General features: G+C 39.2%; 1 protein-coding gene across 1 annotated transcript; it reads left to right on the forward strand.

Annotated features, from left to right (window-relative positions):
* Positions 1-370: 370 nt before the first annotated feature.
* kbtbd8 (kelch repeat and BTB (POZ) domain containing 8) lies at positions 371-12,972 on the forward strand. Its single transcript, XM_038277892.1, has 5 exons — positions 371-386; positions 7,636-7,843; positions 7,950-8,256; positions 8,364-9,183; positions 9,256-12,972. Exons 1-5 carry the CDS (start codon positions 371-373, stop codon positions 9,717-9,719), a joined length of 1,815 nt encoding a protein of 604 aa, XP_038133820.1. The 3' UTR covers positions 9,720-12,972.
* Positions 12,973-12,994: the final 22 nt, after the last annotated feature.

A 12,994-nucleotide genomic window follows, 5' to 3' on the forward strand; every position in this document is an offset into this window, starting at 1 on the left:
ATTCATTTGTTGCTGATTAAATATGTAACCAATCAAAACTATATGAATAAATAACCATTAACAATTAAAATAAACTTTTTCTCCCTTTCATTTTGCAGTTAATAAGATGCATCTTTCATTTTTAGCAGGCTAATATGTTAGATGTTTAATTACACAGCAGTGGGGGGGGAAAAATTGTAGTCACCCACAATTAACTTTTCTTTCCTTTAGTTATGATAAACGGCATCTGATTGGCTGCCAGCTGAGAAGCTGTGCTGCGGTTGGCTGAGAGCGGAGGAGCTGTGTTGCGATTGGTTGCTTCTTGTTTCCGTGGCTGGGATGTGAAGTCCCTGACGTTTGTCGGTCTGCTCTGAGACAGACTGGGGGGAGAATGGCTGCCAGTGGAGGTTAGCAAAGTCTTTATTGTTTTCTTCTCTAACCACATTGGAATGGTGCTTTTTAAAAGTTAGCATGTGTGTTTAACAGCTTACGGAGTAGGACCCGTTGTGCAATTGATAGATCGTGACATGTTGTGTGCTCGTTAGCGGAAGTCACGCTTCTTTAGGATACTCTTTAATAGTTGTTTGTCGTTTGCTACGTTGCTAACGTTAGCCGTGTGGCTAACTTTCGGCCGCCGGTTAGCTCGCTACCCACAGCTGATTGTGTAAACACTTGTTTGTGACTACAGACAGACATTAGTCAGGCTCCATTCGTCAATTTTAACATCAATTTCATTCGGTTTGCATCTTTTAATGCAGTTTTATACATTTTATGGTAAATATATAGTTAGCAAATATACTTTTTGCCCCTCATAGCTCGCAATTTTGTGTCAAAGAATGCTTGCTAGCATTAGCTTTCTGCATACGTGTTGCTAAAAGTTAAACTCGCACGTCCAGCAGTTTAATTCGCAGATTAACCGATATTTTATGTTGAAAACAAAGCGCTTCCTCTTGCCGTTTTTATATATTTCACCGTCTTAGATGTTGTCTCTACTCTTTGGATGGAATAAAATAGCCCGAGCAGACGTCGGGCATTCAAGATGCTAACAAGTTAGCTACCACCTGGCGAGACAGTAGTTTCTATTCATCCACTGCCAGCCTTTTGTCCTGTCAAGGAGTTGGTGTTGCTCAACACGAGGTTTGTGGTGGAAAAAGTGTTTCTCTAAGTCTCGCTGAGTTGGCAAAGCCCTGGTAGCCGTCTGAGCCTCTCACACAGCCCTTACACATGTAATAATAGACATGTTGTAATTTGAAGTTTCTATTTTAGGGTAACACCACAAAATTACCTTGTTATGAGCTCGTATTTCAACAACATGTCCTGATTTGGTTCTTGTTCCAAAGTTAGAAATAAACCTGAAACTTGCTTTGATCCTTCACCAATTAACTTTTAGTCCATTGACATTAAAGCCTTTTAATTTAATAGTAACATTTACTTTAGGATTGAGTTCTAAAATTAAAGATGAAACCCAGAAAAATGTTTTTAATGTTGAAAATATTCAGCTTTAAGTATCCCCTCCAATTAGAGCTGGGCGATATGAAGAAAACCTAATATTGTATATTTGGGCTAAATTCGCGATACACTTTGTTTATATATCATGAAGTGTTTAAATTACATTAAAAACAATAGAGTGCATGAAATTGTATACTCATTGAAACTGACATGCAAATATTTTGGTTTCGGTTTTAAAATAATTAATTCTAACCAGCTCAAAGTGGGGTGTCATTATTATATGTTCACACCGCACGTAATCTCAGCAGCAAAAAAGCACCTGCTGCTTCATTTTTTATGCTTGTACACATTAAGGTCAGAAGCACCTGAAGAGCATTTTTGATGCTCCTTAAGGGCGTCCAGTAAAGTGTGTGCAGATGTGTCAAGATGCTGCAGGACCTTTTCATGTGTCAATCATCTATTTTATTTATTTTTTTGTCTGATTTGACAGAAAATCACGTCGGACAAGTCGTGGAGTTTAGCGCTCATTGAAAGACAATGGGGATGATCACACCCGATGTGATTTTATGCAACGGGGCTTGTGTAGCTCCCACTGAGATTGACCCCCAGGTCTATCTTACCGGTATTTGGAAGAGAGACTCGGTTACAAAGTGAGACACGTCCACTTTGGAGGGAAAATACGAAATAAAATCTGTTAATTACACTGGAAAAAGAGTCAGTTTTGGGAGTCGCACATCGTGTATATTACAAGTGGGACAGACTCATGCAAAAACAATGAATGAAAGAAGGGAAAAAAAATACTTTACCCACGATAGGGGTTCAGGAGGACAGAAAACAGATAAAGTAGTGGGGGGCAGAAAGCACAGTTTATCAAACTTCTCAGGTGGGGGAAAAAAAACTTAGGCTTAGAAAAAAACGGAATTGTAAAGTAGTGATCCTCTTTGAGCCTACCAAAAAATGAGGGGCCGACAGAGCAGGTTAGCACGGAGCATCTCTCACCTCTTTATGAAAAAAAATGACAGAAAAATGTATAAACTTCACAGATCTCTTTCTAAGAATCAGCTTTCACTGCCTCGGTCAGCATATAACCTGATCCATAGCATTTATTGCTGTGATTTTCTTTTCTTTAGACACAGGTCTCATGTTTAATATTGGCATATGAACATTATCTAATCTGGCTGAGATACTTCAGACTCTCTTTGCTTTATAGAATGTGCCTGTTTTTTTTATTTTATTTTTTCATAATTTATCCAAGTCAAATATGGAAAATTGTTTTGATTTATGTATAGCACAGAGACGGAAGTGAAAAAAATCTGAGCAGATCTACCCACCCTGCCTAGTCGGTGCCTCTCTATATGCAGTCAGTGTGACATGGAGAAATATCGGATCAGAGATAGAAAATTCGTACCCAAACAGTGTGTTCTGTGCTTAACTCAGCTGCTTCTGCTGCCCAAAGCGTGTTGGGTGTCAACGTAGCCTTAGTTATTTAACAAGATCCCAGCAACTAATCGGGAAACAAAGCAAAAACACACAATACTAAATAGAAAGTAAATTAAAAAGGGCTCTTTGATGCATTGACCTTAAATTACAAAAACAAAGTACTGTCCAAAAATTAGAGCATTATCTGAGCATCTCAAAACTATTTAATTGATTTTTTATGTCCTGGGAATTTTAAAGAAGCATAAATTTGGTAAATTTCAGAAAACTGTCCAGTTTAGAAAATGGCTGCATAACCTAAGAACAAGACCACATCAAATCACAGGTATTGGGGCATCAAAAAAACCTTCCAGTAACGATTGCTCTTTGTGTTTGATTGGAAACACCAAACAGTGTGGTGCAATGTAAAGTCAGGGAAAGATACGGCTCATAGGTGCGGCTTGCCAACAGATCCGTAGTTATTGAGAAGGTCACGTTGGTCAGCTCCTGGGATATATTTCCTCCTATTGAAAGATACAGTTCTGGTAATGCATATTCTAGGAAAAAATTGCGACTGGGCCTGTCGTATTTGGGATCACGTGTCTTTATTAGGTTTTTGAATCTGTTTTTTCCACAACACCGACAGGATCCATGTCTTTGGTGATATATTGTTACTACATCTGGGATTTCCCTCCCATCTATACCTTTTTTTTTTGTTGTGAAGTCAAGTTTAACCTGTGCTTTTATTGTGAAATAGAATTGGATTGTTAGGGGTAATGGAAAGTCTGGAAGGCTGGTGAGTTACTAAATATTAAACAATAGTTCCAGCCACTAAATAAGGTACTCACTTGTTTAAATTGATGAAATACAATTTAATAAAACATGCGTCTTTAATTTCCACACTTTTCGACTATCTTCATTTGTATCAAACCAAAAATTTTTCTTAATGTCTAAACCTTCATTTCTTATTAGAAGAAACTGTTAGATACTTATTTTAGCTATCATGTTGATTTTCCTAACGGGTAGAGGAGAAACATATGTTATTCAGTTTCTCTATATATTTGGACATGAATCCGATCACTCCCAGAACTTAAGATCGATCTTTGGAACATGCAAAAAGAAAAAATCTAAGTAGTTTTAAAAACAATAGCTTTTAAAATCTTTGGTATACTTTGATATGTATGATACATCAACGAAAACATAAATGCTCAAACATACGATGTAACATTTTTAAGCGTTAGATGTGCTTTTGTTGAACAGAAATCACTTATGGTAAGGCTGAGGTATTTTAACAAATTATACTATTTCTGGACATGTAAATTCATTAAGCTTCTGTTTTAGGGTCATACATTGAATTCAGCTGTAATGCTTCACAAGGATTTTCTCTTGAAAATATGACCTAACTGGATGAGGTGGAGAAAAGAGATGATTATCAGCCTGTATTTCTTTTTTTCTTCTCAGAGGGTATTGAATTGTTGAGTGGCAGCTTCAAGCCCTTCATCTTTCATCTGGAAACCTAACCTAGAAAGGTTAAGTTCCCAACATAGTTTATCATGGTAAATCAGTTTTTTTGGGATTTTTTTTTTTTGCCACTGGAAATTCTAAACCCAGGCGGAAGTTATATTTGGCTAATATTAGCGTTTGTTTTTTTTCTTGCATCAGCTATGTGCATTAATTCACCGATTCATTAGTGCATTCAGCAGAAATGTCTCAAAATCCAAGAACAGCAATCTTTACCAATCTTTTGCAAAATCGATGTCTAGGGAATGAGATTGAATAGTTTTATAGTGACGCGCGTGATATTCACATTCAAATGAGCAGGAAAGATGCACTCAAGATTGCTTAAAGCCAGACAGTTATGCAGCCCATCGATGTCTGCTGTGTCACGTCTGCTTGCTCGAGTGAGGCTTCACTTTTTCACTTTTCACAAACAAGTTTGCACTTATGAGACAGTTTTGTTCACATCGCAAGTTTAAACTGTCTGATTTAGAAGTTTTCACTTTGTGTTTAATGTGACAGGAAAAAATAAAATGCATGAATATTTTGAAACAGTTGAACTACTTTTATTATTGTAAAAACTAATCGAATCCAAATTAATCGATTTAGAACTGTATGAATTAGGGCTGCAACAACGAATCGATAAAATCGATAAAAATCGACTTTTAAAAGCGTTGGCAACGAATTTAATCATCGATTAGTTGTGTCGCGCGATTAATGCGTCATCCGCCGCCGCCGTCATCCCGGGGAAGAAAAAAAAATATGGCGGAGCGAGTCAGCGCCGCAGTTGCAGTGTTGCCAACTCAGCGACTTTTCAGACCCCTCCAGCGACTATTTTTTTAAAAAGCGACTAGCGACAAATCTGGCGACTTTTTACGGTGTCACTGGCGGCTTTTGGAGACTCTTACGTGAAAGCATGTATCGTTCCTACTCTTGTCCTCCAGCGGCAGCTGCTGCCGTGGGGCGCCTCCCCCATCCCAACGCCTTTCTCCCTCTCCCACAAGAATCCCTCTCAGCGCTGCAGTCCGAGCCGCAGGATTTTAGTGAGGAGTTTACCCTCAGCGTCCAGACTGCAAATGAAGCGCGCATGCCCCGGGATTGACGGCGCAAATTGATCACAATAATTAAAATAGCCTTTGTAAAGTGAAAAAAGTCGTAACATGCAACTTTTGTAAAGACAAATAAACATGGCACGGAAGCACCACTGTTATGACGCAGCACCTGAAAAGAAAACATGTTGGAGCCTTCGATGGCAGTGAAGAGAGCTGATCAGCAGGATGAGTAACCATGTTTGTTTCATTTTAAAGTGGGGAAACGTAACGTTAGTTTCTCAGGTAGCTCATCTGATGCTTTCCTTACCTTGTTAGTAGGTTACAGACAGTGATAAGGTTGGCTACTTATTTTACTTTTAATTTCATTTGAATTAGCTTAAGCAGCGTTTATATTTTCTTTATAAATAAATTAACTTGCAAATTATGAGGGCAAGGCTTTTAAAGTTTAAATCTTCTGGCAAAGATAAAGTAAAGAAGATCCTGCAATTTATGGAAGTAAAGCAGAATAAAATCCAGCAAGATCAGTAATATGTCAATTAATTATCTGCCACATTCCCATGTAAATATCTGTCTTTGGAGGATGTGTTTTTTAGCACCCCTACTTCTCTCATTTTTATTCCAAATACAATTTATAATTTGAATCACAGGGCTATTTTTATCTCTATGGTTCAGTATTTTCTCAAGTAGCAACTTTAACTGCTATACTTTCCTGTCTTAAAAGGCAGAACTCTTCTAGTCTAAAAAAACCTCATTTGTTGAAATGGGGGGGGCCTATTGTTTGAACCCCTTAGGGGCTTTAAAAAACAAAAATGTCTCTTTTTGTGCTTTATGAAACAAAGTAGCCTATATTTTGTGGATGTACAGCTACATTTCTCATGTAAGTTTGCGTAGTTTTAAAACAAACATTTAATTTTTCATATAGCACCAGTACAGTTAATGAGCAACCTGTACTTGTGTGCTTGTTTGTTCTGTCTAAAATGTTTATTTTGGAATAAAGAGGTTAATATAAAAAAAATATTTTGTGTCCGATTCATCGATTAATCGAAAAAATAATCGGCCGATTCATCGATTTTCAAAATAATCGTTAGTTGCAGCCCTAGTATGAATCAAAATCGAATTGATTCAGGACTTTGGCGAAAATACCCAGCCCTACTGCACATACACTACAGCAACTGGAAAACGAAATATGACGACAGATCTGAGCAAGTGAATGAAGGAGGAGTCAGAAAAGCTGTTTCCAAAGAGAAACAACACTGGACCAATAATATGGCGGTGGTTTAGATTTCACGCCGATGACGTCGGACAAAAGGCGGTCATTTGTAAGATATGCCCCAAAACCATTGCAGCAAAAGGCAGCAGTACCTAAACAAGTCATCCACTGCAAAATTAAGAATATTGTAAAATCCGCATGTCAGCGTCTCCCTGCACACTAATTAAAACGTTAAATCAGCTGTGAAGCAGATGACGGCCTCGTCCTTTTGAGAAGCATATATATATACATGATTCTACCCAAGTATGTGGTGTTTACAATCAAACACATAAAGAGCAATTGTTGTTTAAATGTGCTTTAGATGCTCTTAATACATGTGATGTGGTCTTGTTCAGAGGTTTTTGCACATTTTCTAATCTTGGCAATTTTCTCAATTTTACAACTTTTTGTGCTCCTTTAAAATCCCCATCATTTAAAGATCAATGGAAATAGTTTGGAGATGCTCTGAATGCTCTAATTTTTGGACAGTATTTTGACATTTGTTTTCTTTTGTAATTTGAGTTAAAATTTTTCAATCTGCATTTTTTTTGTTATTATGCACAAAGGAGCCATTTTTATAATTTACATTTTATTTAGTATATTGCTTATTTTAGCATTGTTTCCTGTTTGGTTACTGGGATCTTGTTAAATACTAACTAGGTCTAATACTAACACGAAAGAAAAAACATAATGTGGCAGTATTATTTGTGGAAAGATTTGAGCTGGTAAAAATAATGTCTTAAATTTGAAACCAAAATATTCGATATGTCAGTTTGAATGAGTTTATCAGTGCAATTTAATGCACTCTATTGTTTCTGAAGGTAATTTAAACATATCGTGATGTATATCGTTTATTGTGATTAAAGCCAAATATATCATGGTATTACATTTTCCTGGTATCGCTCAGCCCTGATGCAAACCCCCTGATATGTTATGATGGTGGTTATTATTTGTGAAGATGAATTAATTTTTGCTTTTTGCGTCATTATTCAGAGGTAGGCAAGCTGTTACAAGTACAAAATGGGACGCCTCCATCCACCAACTACAACGGGGTAGATGCTGTGCACGCCTGCAACATCCTTCAACAGCTCAAAGCCCTGTACGATGAAGCACAACTGACAGATATTGTCGTAGAAGTTGACCACGGCAAGACTTTCTCCTGCCACCGGAATGTTCTTGCAGCCATCAGTCCATACTTTAGGTACAAAAAATTTTAACGCGTATATTAGTTTGCCGTCTTTCACTGCCTACCAAACCTCACTGTCATAAGGAAGAATTATCTCTTTCGTGTTTCTTGTCACCCTTAGGTCCATGTTCACCAGCGGCCTTACGGAGAGCAGCCAGCGTGAGGTCAGAATTGTGGGTGTGGAGTCCGAATCCATGCACCTCGTCCTTGACTATGCCTACACCTCCAGAGTCGTGCTCTCAGAGTCCAACGTTCAGGCCCTTTTCACTGCAGCCAGCATTTTCCAGATTCCTGCTCTGCAGGATCAGTGTGCCCAATTTATGATCAGCCGTCTTGACCCTCAAAACTGTATAGGGGTCTTCATGTTCGCAGATGCATATGGACATCAGGAGTTGAGGGAACGGTCACAGGATTACATCAGGAAGAAGGTCAGTTAAACATTTTAGGATAATTTAAATGCTTTATTCTACTAAAACTCTCCTTTTCAGTCAGTGTTTTCATATGCAGGCTTAAACTTTTGCTTCTTTTGTGGTAGTTTCTGTGTGTTTCACTGGAGCAAGAATTTCTCCAGATGACCAAGGAGCAGCTGGTCAGCATTTTAAACAGTGATGACCTAAACGTGGAGAAGGAAGAACATGTCTACGAGAGCATCGTCCGCTGGCTTGAGCACGATCGACCTGGCCGCGAAGCCAATCTTGCAGAGGTTTTTTCTCGGTGCATTCGTCTGCCCTTGCTGGATGAGGCTTTTCTCAGTCGGATACCGGCCCCCTTTGCCGGCGCCCTGTCACTGTCCGAAGACCCAGTCGAGGCGAAAGCTCGTCTCAGCGGCACAAATGGTTGTTCACAGCGTCTGGGCATGACTGCGTCCGAGATGGTGATCTGCTTCGACGCAGCTCATAAACACTCAGGTAAGAAGCAGACGGTGCCTTGCCTGGACACAGCCGCTGGGAGGGTGTTCAAGCTCTGCAAGCCACCTAACGACCTCAGAGAGGTTGGCATCTTGGTGTCACCAGAGAACGACATCTACATTGCCGGCGGCTATCGTCCAAGCAACAGTGAGGTTTGCATTGACCATCGAGCAGAGAGTGACTTCTGGCAATATGAGCATGCAGGAAACCGATGGCTTCCACGAGCGCCTCTGCTGAGGGCGAGGATAGGATGCAGACTGGTGCACTGTTGTGGGAAACTTTATGCCCTGGGAGGCAGAGTTTATGAAGGGGATGGACGAAACGCCTTGAAATCCGTAGAGTGCTATGATGCCAGAGACAACTGTTGGACGGCTGTCAGTCCTATGCCAGTTGCCATGGAGTTTCACAGTGCTGTAGAATATAAAGACCGGATCTATGTCCTCCAAGGTGAGTTTATAATGAAGAAATGTTCTAAAATGGTCATGCTCATCGCTTTAAAAAAACATTTCTCTTTTACAGGTGAATATTTCTTCTGCTATGATCCCCGTAAAGACTATTGGAGTCATCTAGCTCCAATGAGCGTCCCTCGGAGTCAGGGTCTGGCTAGCTTGTATAAGAACTGCATCTACTACATCGCTGGAATCTGCAGGAACCACCAACGCACCTTTACAGTGGAGCTCTATGACATAGAGAGTAACACATGGAGCCGAAAGAGAGAGCTGCCCTTTGACCAAGCTACAAGCCCATATATAAAGGCCATGTTGCTGCAGGGAAAGCTGCACCTGTTTGTTCGTGCCACGCAGGTCATGGTAGAGGAGCACGTGTTTCGCACCAGCCGCAAGAACTCCCTTTACCAGTACGATGACGAGGCAGACGCATGGACCAAAGTCTATGAGACCCCCGATCGTCTTTGGGATTTGGGTCGCCATTTTGAGTGTGTGGTGGCCAAACTTTACCCACAGTGTCTACAGAAAGTGCTTTGAGTTAAACCCTGTTTTATCAGGGGGGGTGGGGGTGCTGTTGGTCCTGCCTGCCTTGTGCCTGGTGTTATCTTGGCTTTTACACCAGCTGGACCATTTTTCTTTTCTGTTGAGTCTTAATTGGTTAAACTTTAGTTCAAGATGATCAAAAGTGGGGGTGCTTTTAAAGATTGCAGTATTTGCTTTTGTTCCTTTTATAGACGGCACCAACTACACACTGAAGCATGCTTAACAAAACCCTGCAACAAATCATAAGTGCAATTATCCTTTTTTCGCTTGCTGTTGAGCCATGTTTTTCTTTTGTTGTTTGAACTGTATAAAAGGTGATTTTATTTTCTCTTGAAGTTTGGCATGCTATTGAGGGTGTCCGTAAGATAAAATGCCTTCTAGATATAAGGATGCTATGTGTCACCATAAAGTAAAAATCTCTCTCTCTCTATATATATATAAATAGCTATATAAACTTTTCATACGGGTAAGGTGAGTACTATAGCTCAGTAGTTTGCTAACATTAAGTTTTTCCTTTACTTTTAATTTTTATTCTCTGTCCAGGCATCTCTTCTGCTCATTAGTTTTATTGTAATATGTGCTTGTGATTTACATTCTTGTTGTGTTTAAACCCGAAAGTGTGCCTGATAGTTTTAGGCATGGGCCGGTATCATAACCTCGAGTCGGTATTGTCTTCAAACTTTAAGCAAATTGTTTCAGACCCGCCTTTTTAAAATGAACTGTTATTGCTGCTGCAATTCAAGTCGCCATTACAGTAATAGCGATATCTAGACCACGTTAACCAGATTTGACATACAATTACACACAAATATATACTGCCATCTGTAATATCAGTTAACAAGATATTTTGGCACAGAATATCAGACCTCTATATAGTTATATCAGTATACCAAATGTCTGTTAGCAGGTTAATTATTCAGGTTGAGTTTTGGCGGAACCTTCATTGAGCTGGTGTATATACCAATGACTAATGGCTTTAAATGAGCCTTATAAAACAGTACACACCAGCTCATGTTGCAGCTTCCAGTGGTCTTTTCGAATCTTTGTTTTAGTCCGAAGCATCGACAGGTGTCGTTCAATGCACATAATGCAAAGTACAGTTTTCAGATGGATTCATTTGGTTAGCAATAGGAAAATTAGCAATGTTTTAGCCAGTTGAAATGCGGTCCACAGCTTCAGCTAGGGGAAGAGTGGTGCCGCTGCATTGCTCTTTGCTACATGCAGCTGTATAAAGCAGCCACTTTCTCACGCTAAAGGACTTGAGCCGGTAGGCAAGGCATAATAAACAATGGATCCTATAAGCCGTTTAAAGCCTTGGTATACCAGTGACCGGCCCATGCCTAGAACGTTTCACCCCCCTTCACAAGCATCAGCAGATAAAAACAACCTTTGCAACAAGAAATGGCTTCTTTTTTTTGGGATACCAATTGAATGCAGCTCACACTTCCCACTTCTTTGAGTTGGCATCCGTTGTGTGTCTTATGCAAAGATATTTTAAGTAAAGTCTTAGAGTATTTCACTCTCCACATTGGAGATATAAGGACGGAGTCAAATTTTGTGCTAACACTAAGTGGCAAGTTCGTACCAACTAACAGATTTACCTCAGATTTATTTGAACCTGGAGAAAAGGGATCTTTTCAGGCTTTTTGTTTTTCTACGGAGCAGCTGTGTGAAAAGTTCAATTTGGCATTCGGATGTTAGATTGGCTTTGGCCTCATGTTATTATAATCTTATAGAACGTTGAAAAAAAAAAATGCCATAAAAAGCTTTTGAGGTCTCGTCATAGTCGTTGTGGACATTGAAACTAATTTTGTGGTAGCAATAAATCAAGGAACTGTGATTAGGCTTTATTATCTTGTATTACCTTTAGTGCATTAATGTTTTTGTTTGCTTGTCTCGACTTGTGGGGAAAAATGGTAGTTATAGTACCAGTAACTGTTTGGCTGTCGCATGGATGCAGAATTGAACCGATGTGTAATTTGGTGCACATTATGTGTGATGCCAATGTGCCTGTGGCTAAAAGAAAAGGGGAGCATCAGAATCAAAACCCACATCTCCAAAATGAAGAATATTCGAAATGCTAGCCCAGCATTGCACTGAATTACTATTCCCTTCGGTTGTCCTTAACTGCAAACTTTACGAAGTACCCTCTCAAACAAGACCCCACGCAAGGGTCTGGAGTTTGTGCCGTTTCATTTAAAGGCCATGAATCCGTCTTTTCACGCCATCGCTCGGCCACAAACTGTTGGTGCTGCTTTCTTTTGACAATCTCGTGTAAAAAGGAAACCACAATCGACTGGTCCTCCCTGTCAAAGTATGATTTCCAGTGCTCGGCGTTTCTCATGCAGGTTTTGTTTGTTTTTTTCTTTTTTTGTCATCTTTGCACTGCACGTCTTTGGCATAACCACAGAGAGTGCCCCTCTATTTTATAAAAGGTTCAGCAAATGTAAAGATATATAGCAATCAATAAGGTTTACATGGGAATAAATCTTTAATGAGTCACATTCAGCAAGGACTTGAGGATATATTTAACTTCTCTGAGAGAAGACCCACTCTGAAAGACTTAAAGCTGATTTTAATCACCCGGCTTGAACAATAACCTCCTTTAGATACTCCTCACACTCCTGTGGTCTGAGCATCACCAACACAGCTCCTTAACGGCCATTTGAGAACCAGGAACGGAGAACTCTCAGGATTTCTACTGATAACACAGTACTGTATTTAATTTTGTTTTTGTGATGTGTAATATACTGTACTATAGGTTTGCTGTACTTGCACAGTTTTCTAAACTTATATTCAATTTCTTTTATAACTTGAAAAAAAATAGATGTGATTTTCTTTTTTTCTTGTCTCAAGTGGCTGTTTTTTTCCCCCTTGTGATTATATAATTTGTTATTGTAGTGTAATCCTCTAATGAGAAAAAAAAGTTTTCTGCACGAGTTTAAGTTAGATTTATGTTGTTTCCCCCCCCCCCCCCTTGTAGTGCATTAGTTTTGTAACATCTCACTATGTGTAATGATCATTTTAAACACCAGTCATGCCACACAACAAGCTAACACAAACTGCTTCCTGTGTTGTTTTCTGTCATAAACAGCTTATATCAGCTAAATATTTTGTTCATTGGTGCTATTCCATTGTTTCATGTTCTTTTTGTCTTTAAAAGGCTTTTCTCGGTTTCAGGTGGTTGAGCTCAACTGTGAACTTCACATTGCACATAATTGAAAATAAAAAAAACAAAAAAAAACGATTGGAGTTTACTTTTTCTTTCT

This window comes from Cyprinodon tularosa, unplaced genomic scaffold, assembly GCF_016077235.1.
Source record: "Cyprinodon tularosa strain WSP-4 unplaced genomic scaffold, ASM1607723v1 ctg135, whole genome shotgun sequence".
Lineage (NCBI taxonomy): Eukaryota > Metazoa > Chordata > Actinopteri > Cyprinodontiformes > Cyprinodontidae > Cyprinodon > Cyprinodon tularosa.